This window comes from Gavia stellata, chromosome 6 (assembly GCF_030936135.1).
Source record: "Gavia stellata isolate bGavSte3 chromosome 6, bGavSte3.hap2, whole genome shotgun sequence".
In the NCBI taxonomy this organism is placed as follows: domain Eukaryota; kingdom Metazoa; phylum Chordata; class Aves; order Gaviiformes; family Gaviidae; genus Gavia; species Gavia stellata.
This window is the reverse complement of record NC_082599.1, coordinates 26703394-26719329: the sequence shown is the minus strand read 5'-3', so window position 1 is coordinate 26719329 and position 15936 is coordinate 26703394. Positions and strand designations below refer to the sequence as shown.

Sequence of the window (15936 nt, the reverse complement as noted above, 5' to 3'; positions counted from 1 at the left end):
ATGTACTAAACACTGATGACTATGTAAGTTTTGCTATAATCATGCCCACACTTCAGGTCAGGCTGTTTCCCTAATCCTTTGTTAATAGACTGTACATAACATTAGTCCATGTCACACAGTGAATTTTCTCACTGTTTCAAGTTATGCTAATAATCGGTATATATAGTATATAAGAATTGATTAAAAAATTATTTGATATGCCAGAATGAAGTTATCAGATCCTGCAGATTTGAAAATGGTCAGTTTCTTTACTTGCTATTTGACATTCTTAGCTACTGACAAGAGCTGAGAACTCAATTACCCCCAGAAGAAAGAACTGAAGCAGAACTGCTTGTTCATATCGCAAATAACTGATCTTCTGCAGCTAATCCTAACTTGAACTAGTCAAAGAAAACAGAATGACAAATGAAAACATGAAAAGTACTGAAGACACTGAAGGTTCTTGTCTTTTTGTTTAATGAGGAGGGGTCAAAATGGCAGATATTTCAATAATGATGCAACTAAATTATTTTCAGGACAAGTTCAAAATACATACTTTAATAGTAATAAAAAGAATGTCAAAACCAAGCCCCTCTATCATGAGGACAGAGCAGGCAAAACTGTGCCGTAAAAAAATAACACTTTTGTTTTGTTCGGAAACTTTATTCCTCTCCAACAAAAAGTTTGCCTTTCTCAACGTACCATGCACTAGACTTTGGAGCAGTGAATGCATTATGTCTACTTTTGTTGACTAAATAAAGAAATTGCATACAGTGCACTAACAAAGAAGAAGTCTAATTAATCTTCTCCCCTGATTTTAAGTTGCAGTCTTCAGGCACTCCAATAATTCTGCACATTGTCAAAGTATGGGAAGAGAAATCTGTTTCTCTCCTGTTACAGAGCTACACTGTTATCACAGTCAAACCACAGAAAAAGAACCCTACTTTGCTAGAAAGGTTCTAATTAGAAAGAAACAAAAAACAAACAAAAAATTCAAAAACAAACCCCAAAAAGGCATTCTAATGTCAGTCACCCTTCTGAATACTGGGAAACAAGATTAAAAAAAAAACCAAGCATAATAAAGAAAGAACGGAGTTCTTGTCCTGTCTTCATCAGGGGACAGGTACTTTGACGTGATCTTTAGCAACTAAAGCTTTCTGGACAAATCTCTTCTCTAAGCAAAGCATCATTGCTGCACTGGCACCACCATGTTTAGCCTCCCTATGTTATGAACACCGATCACCGACAAAAGACGCCTCGAAGACTTTCTCCTTTCCTTAGCCACCTTTACTTCACAGGAGCTTGGTACTAGCTCCCACACGTCGCATCTGATTCAGAAGGAAACGGGTTCACTGCCTTCCCAGAGAAACCATCCTAAGACTCAAAGCAGTGCACCAACAGAAGAGAACTACATCCTATCGGAGAGCTTAGACCCACTCCTATTTACGTATAAAAGGTTCTAGGCACACAGACATACAACTTTTAGGATATGTCCACAGAATAGGTTTGACATGCCTTGTTTCATATTTTGTTGCCAATAAAATATCTCCTCACACCTTCATCCCGGTTGCATTCGCGTACAATATAAAATAGGAACACACACATACAAGGTACAAGTTGTGCACAACTCAGTAACAGGGACCTAATAATGAAAAATAGTACTCACGTGCCAAAATACAATTAATAATGTAAACAGCATTATAAATAGAGCTGAAATATGGAACTGTTACAGTTACACCATGTCCAAAAAAGCTACATGTTACAGTAATACACAGTTTACCTTTAGCAATTACTGTTAAATTATCTGAGCATTATGAAAGTCTTTGTATACTCAGCAAGATTCATCAGCATTAGGAAAATAAATTTCCATCACAGTACTCAAAGCTTCATGCTGTTACACCGCTGTTCTTTGTGACTTACTCAGAAGATGAGTACTAACCTGTGTTTTTCCAAGCAGCCTGTAAGCCTGCTGAACCTTTGTATAATGGCTGATATCAAAGTTCTTGCATATTTTGGAGAGCGCTACGTCCAATTGTTCCTATATAAATGAAGGAAAAAATGTGTTAAACACTTAATAAAAACAGGCGGAGTAATACATTACTTAAACAATAGCAAGTGCAGAAAAGATGTTTATTTAAACAATCTAATAATTATGCTTGTACAATAGCCGAGATTGTACATTACTGGACTATTTTGAGGTGCTCAAATGTTACTTCTTGCAGCTTGCAGTACTTCAGTCTGAAATTTCTGTCAGCCAAACAGTTCCACCATTTCCAAACACAAGCACACTAAAAAGTACACTACTTTGCTGAAGTCAAATTCAAAGTGATGTTTACTTTGAGAAGGTCTAGCACTCCAATATGGGAGAGCTGTAATTTCTAACTTGGTCTACTCCCACTCCTAAGACAGACCTAGATGTGGGGGGGTGGAAATGAAAATGCTCCACAGGTGTTTCAGTACAAGCAATTCAATTATAGACTTCTTAACCCTCTGGGCGCCATCTATTAAATGGAATTAACACTACCTGACATAAAAGTTCATTGTGAAATAAGTCATTTATGGAGTACTATACCAGCACAATGATGAGTACCATAGAAGAAAAGAAAGCACACACACACACCCCCCCAATTACTAGTTCTGCCATCAGAGCTGTGTCTGAGCATACTGAACAGCTTTGCAATAAATGAAGTTCATCTATTATGTGCATGGAATGAAAAAAAACTAAAATAGGATCATATACTTAATGACCAACTAACAAGCCTTCCAAGAATTTGACCATGCAGCTTAATAACATAATTGTCACTTAGACGCTGTAGTATATTCAGAGATACACAGCCTAACTCTAGTTATTTTCAATCAACAATGCAAGAAAAGAAACAGGAATCAATAACATATGATAACATACACAGCTACTGGATATTTTCTCTCCTTTCTAGTCACTAAAGCCATTTCAACTCTCATTATTTGAGGATCTTGCAATGTAGTCTTGCTCTCACAAGTAGAAACCACAGGAGATAGTTGTTTAGTCCTTTTACTTACTCCACTGGAAAATTTTTATTAATTACTTCATTAGCCGTAAAATATTTATGGATTTTAATTCTAGAGATTTGGTGGGGGTTTTTTGTTGCTGTTGGGTTGGAGGGGTGGGTAAGGCTTTTATTTTGTTGGGTTTTTTTAAGCAGATAAATATTTTCTTTAAGCACAAAAAAGGAGAGTAGAATACAATCAAATACTGCATTTTTTCCCAAGCAAAATGGTAAAAGGACAAGTAACCTAAAGATTCAGAACTTCTTTAAACAGTCAGTAGTTTGAATTTCAGCCATATGTTGATTTTAAAAAAAAAATTTCCTTCTCTTATTTCATGCAGAACAGCTGTACAAAGAAAGAAACAGGGATATCAAACTGCCCATGAACAGAGCTCTTAAACACAGAGCACATTAATCTTTTCAGCTACCTTTTACAATGGTTGCTTCTACTATAGCCACCTTGCATTTTATTTGTAACATAGTATAAAAGTAAGGTCAATGTTAAAACTTAAAATTACAAGAAGGGGAAAAAAAAACAAAAAGGAATGGACATCAGGAGAGGCACTCAACTATTGAGAAGACATACTATTAAAATATTAATTAGCAAAATATGATTCTATATTAATTAGAGCATGTTCTATATTAATTAGAGCATGTATTTCACAGGAACACTCTATGAACCCCAGGATGACTTACATTCTCCCATATGTACAGACATAATTCCAGTAGAAAATAAGATACTTTCACAGGAGGGAAATAAGATATTTCTATAAATTCACAAATAATAAATAAAAATCTTGAGTATGATTACTTGGCTACCTGTAAATTGCTATCACCAGCCAACATGGCACATTTTACCAGATTTCAGTACGAGCAGAATTTGCTTTGCAAAGCTGTTACTGGAAGGAAGTAAAGATGCATGTCTCCTTTTAAGCAACTTGAATGTTTGCTCACAAGGAATAAATGCCACATAAATGAAAGCAATAGGAATGAAAGCTGAGTGATATTAAAAAAAAAAAAAAAAAAAAGAAGACAAGTTTAATGACCGGCCTATGTGAGAGTGAGAAGAAAACAGTCATTTCATTAGCTCTTTTGAACCAGCCATTCTCTGAATAGAGCATGTATCAGCGAAAGAACAAAGAAAAGCTTTGCAAGAAAGCGAAAGTACAAAGGCATAAATGAAGGAAATTTAACAAAGTTCTAATTGTACAGGGAATTAAATAACGAGGTACAATAATACATGCACTAATCTGACTTTTTCTAAAGAGTACGCGACCAGAGGCATAGAGAGCTGCTGGGATAGCTAATTCTGTTTCCTGCTATGCATTACACGCGTAGGCATTACATGCACTACATATGCATTATATACATCTACATTACTAGACTTCTTACAAAAAGCTTGCCAAGTTCCAGCTCAAAATTTCCTAGTAATGGAGTTAAAAGATTTCCTATTATTCATGAACTTTTTTTTGCCACCAACTTCCAGTAAGACACTTACCATCCTATATTCATTTGCTTTTGTGATACTATCTTCCAACTTAAACCAATCTTCTGTCTTAGTCGCATCTTTCCCAGCTACTCAAGTCTTACTTCCTACAGCTTAGCACTGGCCCTATCCAGCAGTTTCCAGTTTGCTGACCTCTAAAATTCCCAGCGAAACTTTGATCTCTTGTGTAGCTTATACAAACCTGTTAGCATGCTGCTAATTTACTTCTCACAACTATTTAGCAGTAGTCTAAAGAATTCACAGCAGTTCATGGACTGAAAACCACTGTGCATCTTCACCATACACAGAGCATACCTTGCTCCAGTACTTCAAATGTTATGTGCCTATTTTATTTGACTGCTTTACCACTTAAAGCAGGCACAATTAGTGAGCTGGGCTCACAAGTTTGATAACATATTATAGAGCATTTAAGTTGACTGCAGCACAGTGCTACATGAATAGTAATGACTCTGGCATTTCAAAGACAGTATTTGAAAGAAATGTGCACATCTGTAATTGCTTGTAACATCACATTAGAAAGCTCTAGTACCTACAGGCTAAATACTAACTTATACTAAACATCAATATATTAATTCTTACCTCTATTTGTTCCAAGGTATCTTGCAGTTTTGAATTCAACTCACTATTAATGAAAGAAAAATATGTTTAAAATCAAACTACTGATCACATCAACATTTCACACCAAGTTTCTTGTTTCCAAAAAACACATTTGCCTGCTACCGAGCCACAATATAGTAATTTATCATCAGCCATTAACCTGCTGTTACTGTGTCAGACTAGGATCACCACATTTCTGTTACTACTGAAAGGCACTTACTGCATGCATTTGCAGTATTCCTAACACTTCAAATTAAAACATCTGTTGCAGCAGCACATTATCATAGGTTTACAACGCAACAGTGTTAAGAGGGCCCAGACAAGACCCCATCCTGCTAGGATTTAGCCAACCATTCACAGACATTCCCAACCTCCAAGAAACCCACACTCTAAATGTTTTGATTTGGCACTCTGGTCTCAGAAAATCTTTTTAAGACCATCATTTCACTTCTTTGAGCTATATCTGGTATAGAAAGATTAACAAAAATAGATATCACAAGAGAATCTATTTAGGACAAAGAAAGGCACAACTGCTCTTTTCCATCAACTTTAAAAACTTCAGAACACCGGCCAGAAAATAAGACACAAAATATGACAACTGTATTTTTGTTTAGAAGGGTTGAAGCAACAAAGAAATAGGCAGAATATTCTCTTCAGCATGGAAAGCACAGAGTTTTCATGTGATAATCACCATACCTGATTTTAGACAACTTCCGCACTCTAAATCTTCTCCTAAGGGGCCTATGTTAACTATCAAAAGACAGATTCTAGCTTCCCTACCTAGTTCTCTCCACTTAAATGATACACCCATCACCCCTCCTTTTTTAGTTCTGTTAAGAACAACACCCTCCAAAGAAAGGTTTAAATAGAAAAAACTGTATCAGAAACAGCTGGCATTAAACACTAAATTGAGTAGCTAATATTTCTTTGTTGTTTCTCCACATGCAACAAGCCTTCAAACAAAAGCCTCCACAACAATTTCATGTTACTACATCTCCTGCTGGAGTTTATGAGCATTTCCTGTTACTCAGTTCTTTTAGCTACCAAGAAGACATCAGAACAAGAGTAAGAATGTTGCTCTGTATACAGAATCACTCCTTCTTTCCAACTTTACAACTAGGTACAGCATAGACCATCACCCCTTGTGTATAAACATATAGTTGGTTTATATGTTGAAATTAACTGGTCTAAAATACAGAAGTTGCTGACATTAGCAAAAAATGATGCAATGCACAGGTAGTCTCTGCACAGACAGAACAAATTAAGCAATTGTACTGCTGTAAGTCCAACGAAAATTCACAAAGCCCCTATGGTAGCAGGTACCATATAAACACAAGACTATGATTCCTTTCAAACAAATGTCATGAACATGCTGCTGCTAACCTAGCATTTCTTTACCTTCTCTAATTAAATTAAAAATACACATAGATTTTTCACCTCAGCCAGGCAACTTACATGGTCACACACATGAAAAACTTGCTCAGCTACTGCAATGTAGGGCTGAAAAACTTCCTGGGCTCCAGAAACCATTTCTTAATTATTGCAGGTGATCACATTTTACTAATTTCATCTGTATAGCAGCACAGATCCTCATGAAAACTAGTTCCTTGTTTCCACTATTCTTAATGCCAGGCAAGCCTCAGCCTGCAATCACCTGGTGACATAGGAGGCTTGGGCAGCTCAGGGACCTGAGCCCTCATGTCACAATTCCCAGTAAATGTCCCAAAATCAAAGCCGTTACAGAACGGTGTACGTTTCTTTCCTTTTGGGAGAGGAGGATGGGGAGGAATGCAAAAGATCTTTTTCCACATGAAACACAAAATCACACAGATTCACTAAGGTTGGAAAAGACCTGTAAGATCATCAAGTCCAACCACCAACCCAATGCCACCATGCCCATTAAACCATGTCCCGCAATGCCACGTCCACATGTTCTTTGAACGCCTCCAGTGATGGTGACTCCACCACCTCCCTGGGCAGCTTATTCCAGTGTCTCACCACTCTCTCAGTAAAGAAATTTTTCCTAATAGTCAGCCTGAACCTCCCCTCACGCAACTTGAGGCCATTTCCTCTTGTCCTGTCGCTAGTCACTTGGGAGAAGAGACCAACACCCACCTCTCTGCAACCCCCTTTCAGGTAGTTGTAGAGAGCGATAAGGTCTCCCCTCAGCCTCCTCTTCTGCAGACTGAACAACCCCAGTTTCCTCAGCCGCTCCTCATAAAACTTGTGCTCCAGACCCCTCACCAGCTTCGTTGCCCAAACACAACAAAGGTAAAACTGTCGCATGTTTCTTACCCATTCAACTCCTGTGACAGTGCTGTCTTCCCATTCAAATGAGGGTTCAAGCACCAATTTTAAACACATGCATTCATAGTTTATTTATTCAACCAAGCTATGATATATGGAGGTGTTTGAAAGAATACAGCCTATATTTATGCTGACAAATTTGGGAAAAGAAGGTGTGATCACAAAATTTCATAAGCAAGTAACTTTGATCAAGTATGGAAGTGAAAATGTAGAAATGCAGTGTCCAGCTAAAGCTGTATGTATTTTCTAAGCCAGAATTACAAAGGTAGTGCTTGCACATAATGGCTACGTGATTATTATGAAAGTCCATTTACCATAATTGAGAATTTAATTCAAGGTATTCATTTAATTTATAAAAAAAAAAAAAGTCTTTTTTTTGCATGTCCATCCACACAAATCTAAATCAGCACATTTTTAGAAGACACATTACTGCAATGTAACAGAAGTAATATTTTGACCCAAATGCAATAAATAGAGTCATCCTATTATCTGACACTACATTTTCATACAGGATTTTCAAGGGAGTCTACTCACATCAAAACTCATTAACAAGCAGAAGCCAAGAAACTTTCATTTCCATTTTTAAACAAAAATGAATCACATAATGCAAGCATTCCCTAGGAAGACTACAATGGAGAATAAAAATAATAGTCATCCAGCCTATTATTTCAAAGGAGGATGAGCAGCCACCCTTAAAACCAAGGAAGTCTTAGCAGGGAAGCTGAAGTGCTTGCCTTTTCAGATTATGTATACACCAAAATAAAAAAGTTATACGCTTCACAGAAAGGTTTAAATGCCCTGCTGTTTAAGAGCTACACCCAATTCCTACCACCATCTAGCAAGAAAAATGTGAAGAATGATTGTACAAAGGAAGGCACTGATTCTTGTCATGTGGACAGCAGACAATCAAAGGGATACTGCGAAAATTTCATGGTAAGATACAGAGGTTATGCCTCATATAAGCACATGTTATAAATGCTAGCACATGTCTGTTTTTTGACTAGCTGGTTTTTTACTGCAGTCCTAAACAGAAAGGCAGAAGATCTATTTATTCATTTAGCCCAATCCCCCGCTAGTGAGACATTATTCCATACAATACATATTCTCTCAGACTTCTGAAAGTAAAACAGTGCACAGAGACTGAAAATGCACTGGGGCTGAGAGCTACAGGTAAAATGTCCTTATGCTCTCACAATGCAAACAAAAGCAAGCTCAAAAAACCTCTCCCAGAATAAAGAAGCAGTGCTGACTTTTTCTGTCACAGAATCACTAAGGTTGGAAAAGTCCTGTAAGACCATCAAGTCCAACTGTCAACTAACACCACCACGCCCATTAAACCATGTCCCATAACGCCTCATCATCCTTTCTTTCAAGAAACTGTCTTCCTGGATGCAAGGATATCCTCTTGAGTGCAACATCAAAGTAAATCCTCACAGCTGTTTGTCACGTATCTTGTCAGTATGCTATCAGATTTAAAATAGTATGACTTTTGCAGTTGAAATATTCCAAATGATAAAAAAGTGAACTGTTAGTTTAAGTTCCAAATTTTGCTATACTGGACATAATGTAGTGGAGATCAAGCTTTTACTGCAGCTTCAAAGTTTAAGTGATTCAACATTAAACAGAGACTTTCATATCATTTACACAAAACAGAATTTAAGTCAAAGAAACTGTGTAATTCAACCTAAATCTCGAAAGAGCAAGGTTTTCCAGATGAACGCTGTAAGATTCTAAGAAATCAAGCTGCCTTTTCAAGCTGAATAAATGTAACTAATTTCTCCAAAAGAAAAAACTGCAGGAGATATGCAGAATAAATCAGATTAATGTTTGGAGCCACAGAGCATCTGAAAGAGCAATAAATACTAAGGAGAGCTTACTGGACAGTATAAATGAGACATAGGTATGGAAGACTGCAAGACCCATCTCTCTACAGAGGGCAGAGCCAAGCAGAGCAGAAGTTGTTCAGGAGTCATCTTGCTTCTCAAAAACTGAATTATGAAGGACTGAGGGAAATCACAGTAATTTTTCCTCGTTCAAATAAATAAAAAATAGTTCTCATTTACTACATTTAAGGAAGGGATTCAAAATTTTAATATACGTAGGCAAATGCTGGCTGTACAGTCAATTTTATGGTACTAAAAAGAAAGCAAAAAGCAGCTTTGAAATCTGACTTCAGAGTAGAGACGGGCTTTTTTCCAGGTACAATTTCTAACTTCATACACTTTTTTGGGCCATCTTCAGTTCCTGAAACAACTATACCTCAAAAGCAGATCCTAAACTAAAATGGAGGATTATGGGTAATTACTCTGAAGTTGCAACAAAGCATACATTTAGAGGACAGAGGGAGGCAAAGCATATGTTTTCACAGATTTTGGTCCTTCTAAATCAGAGAGTATTCTGACAGGAGATCAAGCAATGTCAGAATTTTACCCACAAATTTAAAATTCTAATTAAAAATAACACAAAAAGAAAATCTAATTAATCTAATTATCTTCTTAGTGGATGAAACATCAAAATTCACTTCATTTTACTCCTTTCTTGTCATATCTATTATGACTTTGAACGTAATGTTTACCCAGTTCTTTTTTCTTTCTTTCTAAAAAGCAATGAAAACATCAAGTCTTTCTAAGCTAGGAACTCCAGATATTCGAATTAGTTCTGGTTCTGAAAGCAATTCTTCCGTGACAGCATGAAGCGCTGCACTTGCTAATTTTATCACCAAGAATCAGGGTAAGTTACCCTCCACAAGCCATCTTGCTGTAGGTGAATTAATTCCAGAACATAAACTTGCTTATCGAGCAGGGAGCTTCTGGAAAAGCTCAAGTGGAAGAAGGAAGTTCTCAGTACATGGAAGAAGGGACTGACCACTTGGGAAGATTACAAGAAGGCCATCTTGAGTATGCAGGGATGAAATGAGGAAAGCCAAGGCCTTCTTGGAATTAAACCTGGCAAGGGATGTCAAGGTCAACAGGAAGGGTTTCTTCAAGTACATCTGAGGCAAAAGGAAAACTAGAGAAAATGTGGGCCCGCTGTTGAATGAAACAGGTGCCATGGTGACAGATGATGCAGAAAAAGCGGAATTACTGAATGCCTTCTTTGCTTCAGTCTTTACTGCTCTGGCCAGCCCTCAGGAGTCCCAGACTTTAGAGGTAACAGAGAAAGTCTGGAGGAAGGAAGACTTTCCCTTGGTTGAGGCGGACCAAGTTAGAGACCAATTAAGTAAACTGGACATCCACAAGTCCATGGGTCCTGATGGGATGCACCTGTGAGTGCTGAGGGAGCTGGCAGAAGTCAGTGCTGGGCCACTCTCCATCATCTTTGAAAGGTCCTGGAGAACAGGCAAAGTGCCTGAGGACTGGAGGAAACCAACGTCACTCCAGTCTTCAAAAAGGGCAAGAAGGAAGATCCAGGAAACTACACGCCAGTCAGCCTCACCTCCATCCCTGGAAAGATGATGGAACAGCTTGTTCTGGGCATCATCTCAAAGCATATGGAGGAAAAGGAGGTTATCAGAAGTAGTCAACATGGATTCACCAAGGGGAATTCATGTCTGACCAATCCGACAGCCTTCTACAATGGCATGACTGGATGGATAGATGAGGGGAGGGCAGTGGATGTTGTCTACCTTGACTTCAGCAAAGCTTTTGACACCATATCCCACATCATCCTCACAGGCAAGCTTAGGAAGTGTGGGTTAGATGAACAGACAGTGGGGTGGATTGAAAACCAGCTGATAGATAGAGCTCAGAGGGTTGTGATTAGTGGCACAGAGTCTAGTTGGAGGTCTGTAACAAGTGGTGTTCCTCAGGGGTCAGTACTGGGTCCAGTCCAGTTCAATATCTTCATCAATGACCTGGATGAAAGGATGGAGTGTGCCCTCAGCAGGTTTGCTGATGACACAAAACTGGGAGGAGAGGCTGACACACCGGAAGGCTGCGCTGCCATTCAGCGTGACCTGGACAGGCTGGAGAGTTGGGCAGAGAAGAACCTTATGAAATTCAACAAAGGCAAGTGTAGGGTACTGCACCTGGGGTGGAATAACCTCATGCATCAGTACAGGTTAGGAGCTGACCTGCTGGAGAGCAGCTCTGTGGAAAGGGACCTGGGAGTCCTGGTGGACAACAGGATGACCATGAGCCAGCAATGTGCCCTTGGGGCCAAGAAGGCCAATGGCATCCTGGGGTCCATCAAGAAGAGTGTGGCTAGCAGGTCGAGGGAGGTTATCTCCCCCTCTACTCTGCCCTGGTGAGGCCGCATCTGGAATAGTGTGTCCGGTTCTAGGCTTCCCGGTTCAAGAAGGACAGGGAGCTGCTGGAGAGGGTACAGCAAAGGGCTACAAAGATGATTAGGGGACTGGAACATCTTTCTTATGAGGAAAGGCTGAGGGACTTGGGTCTTTTTAGTCTGGAGAAGAGCAGACTGAGGGGGGATCTTATTAATGCTTATAAATACTTAAGGGGTGGGTGCCAGGAGGACAGGGCCAGTCTCTTTTCAGTGGTGCCCAGTGACAGGACGAGAGGTAATGGGCACAGACTTGGTCACTGGAAGTTCCATCTAAACATGAGGAGGAAGTTCTTTCTTTTGTGGGTGGTAGAGCACTGGAACAAGCTGCCCAGAGAGGTTGTGGCGTCTCCTTCTCTGGAAATATTCAAAACTCGCCTGGATGCATTCCTGTGTAACCTGCTCTGGGTGAACCTGCTCTGGCGGGGGGGTTGGACTAGATGATCTCCAGAGGTCCCTTCCAACCCCTATCATCCTGTGATTCTGTGATTAAAAAATTAGTTCAGGTTGTAGCACAGTTATAATTCAGTCTTAGTTGAAACTTTACCTGCCAACATACTACAACAGTTACAAAACAATGACATAGTCCAAACACAGATTATATAGTGTTATGATTGTGAAGACTGGTTAGTAGCGTACAGGGAGGGGGGAAACTACTGAGGATGCTTACGCTTTTATAAATGCCTCAATTTTACTTTTATAAGCAGAAAATCAAATTTCAATCAAAGCTGCTTTAAACAATGAGAATTAATGATCGCTGTTTTATACCATTTACAGATAAATCATACAGAAGCTGAAATCTGCACAATGTCACTTTACCTTATGCAACTGTAGTGTTTGAAAGTGCTGGCAGCTTTCTGGCATTCCAAGCACAGCTGAATAGCTCCTGGATAGTCCTCTTCCTTGGGATAAAATACAATGGAGAGCTAATTTGGCTTTTGAAGCAAACACTGCAGCACCCATTTTTGCTTGTATGCTTATGTATAAACATTAAGAACAAAATACTTTGCATCTTACATCTATACAGTAAAGTTAACAGAAATGAGTGAGGGTCTATTGCAGAATGTAGTGTACAAGCAGTTTAGAATTAGACAATGTGTTAGCAACATCTGAAAATACTATGTATTACATTACCTTATGCAAATGACTTGCTGTTTTGTTTACTTATGCATTCAAACAAAACATATCAGAAAGTTTTTATTACAAACCAACTAACGTTTTCCCAGTTAACTTTCAAACCTTTGTTAATACAATATGATCTGTTCATGAGCAAGGAAAGAAGTAAGTTCAGGCACTGGCAGGCTGTTGCCATAGTTTACAAAACCTAAAAAGAGACAAGGAAGACACTCCAACATTATGCCCAAATAAACACTACTTAATTTGACACATTCTATAGCTAATTAGGAATGAATTTAAAGACAACTGGCTCACACAAGGCCCCAGGACAAAAAAAACGTACTTTAAAAAAAATATATGGAAATATTGTCCTAATTTATAAGCAGAATATCCAATACGTAGACAGATCAATCAGGAAGTACATAAAGATGCCAGGACAAAACCAGAACAAAAACGTACACACAAAAATGTAAAACCCCAGGATCTTGCCAACAGAACATGGGCAGTACCTTGAATATAACTACTATTTTTGCATCCTATTAGATATGAGGCCAGAAAGGCTCCTGGAGGAAGGAAAACCCTCTTTAATAGCTAAGAGCTTCCCTTTTTTGTCCTGATTACATCTATTATATTACATGCTTCAGAGAGCTCAAATGCAAAACTGTTACTGGAATTTCAAAGTCATTGATTAAAGAGTAAAAAAGCAAGGGCAATTTATATTTGGCTATTATCATAAAGGAGTTTCTGAAATGAAATTGGTTTTAACAGCAGCATTCTAATGCAGATCAAGTTTAGCTAAAAACACAAAAAAACCCTCACACATTATCCATTAGATGAAAACAGAACAGTACATTGGTCTAAAAGTGATTGCTGCATTTACAGCTCTCTGCATCTTTCTCCATTGGAAACCTGGAACTTGCTCCATTAAGTCCAACAGAGCTCAAATCAGAAAGCCTGCTTGCATAACATATATTACTAATATATGCCAGATGCAGCTCACCCCTATAAGTTATTATAGTTTCGTGCCTGGTCTTTTTTTAACTGGGAACCCTTTCTAAATGTTCCTCTGTGAATGGCTACTAATAGCTCTCATGCATATTCCAAGCTACTAACTTCTTGGAGTAAAGACAGTAAACTGGCCAATATCTGGGATACCTTATTGGGAGCAGACACTGAGCACAGCTCTAAAACTGCACTTAGCCAGAAAGGGCAGTTCCAGCCCTGAACATTTAAAAATCACCGGCAAATTATGGTAATCAGACATTAGGGTTTGTGTATGGATGCAACGCCCACACCTCTGCCTCAAGACAACTCCTACCAGTAGTCAGTGAAGAGCTGATTTCCTGTGCACAGCACAGAAGTGAAAAGCTAATCATTGTACAGGGCTTACTAAGCAGAAGGCAATGTTTATGCAGCCTGTAAGTTAATACATTCTTTCTTGGTAAAGAATAAGAAAGTGTGCTGAGACAAGGTGTATTACCCAAGATGGAATTAAAGAATCTTAAGAGTTACAGCTATTAAGACTCAATTTCCAAATTTAGTAACCAGGGATTATTATAATGACATTTCGTCCAGTATTAGCTGTAAATATTTGGCAAACTAGCAAGTCAAAATTGTTATGCTACATGATTAAAACACAGCTGTTAATAAAATCCTGAAGCTGTCTTTCATACAATTTAATCACCTTAAGACAAGATCTTATTTTTGCTCTGTGCAGTATCTACTCCATTTTTAGGTAATATTTATATTGTACAAGTAGAATTTTCAGTGACATGGCCTGCATGCTGCAATGTTTTCTACAACTGACTATTAAAAAACCAACCCAATGAATAAGGAGAGAAGCTACTATACTTACAAATAAAATACTAAGTAGGGAACCCATATATAGATTTGTACAGTAATAGACCAGTAGAAGTATTTTATCCAGACCCAGCATATTCAACAATCAGCTAAATCTCACCTTCTTTTTTCTTCCAAATATCAAGTTAAGGCCAGAAAAGAAGTGTAAGTTGAGAGTAGGGAGGGGAGTGAAGACCACAGCACTCTTACTGAACTAACTCAAGCCTCAGTGCTCAGATCTGAAGGCAGGATTGAGTCTTTAACAGAAAATACTCCCCCCCCCGGCACAGGGGCTATCTAATTTGATATGAAGTATTTCTCATAACACTTTAAAAAAAGAATAAAAATATAATTTCACCACACACACCCCCCCATAGCCTGTTTGCAAGAGGAAGGAAAGAAGGGACAAAATTAAGATGACTAACAAAAGTAGACTTAGAATAGCTTCAAATTGTAATAGTCTGGCAGGGACTTACCTCCAGCATCTCACTTAAACGCACATCAGTTCTTTGCTAAAAAGAAAATAATAAAAAAAAAAGTGATAACTACACAAAAAATGAAGAAAAATATTTTGCCGTTGAACAAAAACAATTGTACATACCAGTGTTTTTATTGTTCTCAGAGACTTTAGCAGTCCAATAAGCAACTGTCTTTTCCTTTGATTTGCAAGAAGCCCCAAGCTAGTTTGTGTAAAGCCTTCCTTTGCTATATTCAGGTGTCTGCAAAAGTTAAAAATGAACATAATCTTCAACAATATGTAAAATAAAACTTATTTCTAACAAATTCTAACATGTCCGTCAAAATACATGCTAGAAAATAAGATTTTCAGCATTGTTAGGGAAACACAGAAATTGAGATGATACCAACAGACTACTAAGAAGGTACATCTTCTCTTCGGCAGAACTTGTCTGTGGATCAAAGGTGTATCTCAAAAGGTTCCTGTTTTAAAGAGAACTCCCAATTGAAAAACTAAGAGCTGCAAGAGAGAAAGCAGCTGGTATTTGTTTCAGTATTTTTAACTACTACTGCTGCTTCCATTCAGCACATAAATAGGAAATATCATCAGCAAGCAAACTTCCTGGGTTTACAGATTTCTTAAGTACTTTTCCCCCCTTTCAATCTCTGCCATTATTTAAGCAACATACCTTCTTCCATTTGTGCAAATAACAGCTGCTAACTGAAGGCCAGTCTGCAATGATGTAACACGTTCAAGTTCCTACAGAGAGACAACAGGTTAAATAAATATACAAGTTAAAAGTCGTGCTACACACCAGCTAAGACTAG

At 38.3% G+C, this 15936-nt stretch overlaps 1 protein-coding gene across 1 annotated transcript in view; it reads right to left on the bottom strand.

Annotated features, from left to right (window-relative positions):
- VPS50 (VPS50 subunit of EARP/GARPII complex) overlaps positions 1–15936 on the bottom strand; it is a 96961-nt gene that overhangs the window by 59560 nt on the left and 21465 nt on the right. The window contains exons 6-11 of the mRNA XM_059818341.1: positions 15798–15868; positions 15254–15371; positions 15129–15164; positions 12517–12599; positions 5092–5134; positions 1919–2017 (exon numbers count right to left, since the gene is read on the bottom strand). Of these exons, the coding sequence (XP_059674324.1) occupies positions 1919–2017; positions 5092–5134; positions 12517–12599; positions 15129–15164; positions 15254–15371; positions 15798–15868 (450 nt within the window). The remainder of the gene's footprint in view (positions 1–1918; positions 2018–5091; positions 5135–12516; positions 12600–15128; positions 15165–15253; positions 15372–15797; positions 15869–15936) is intronic.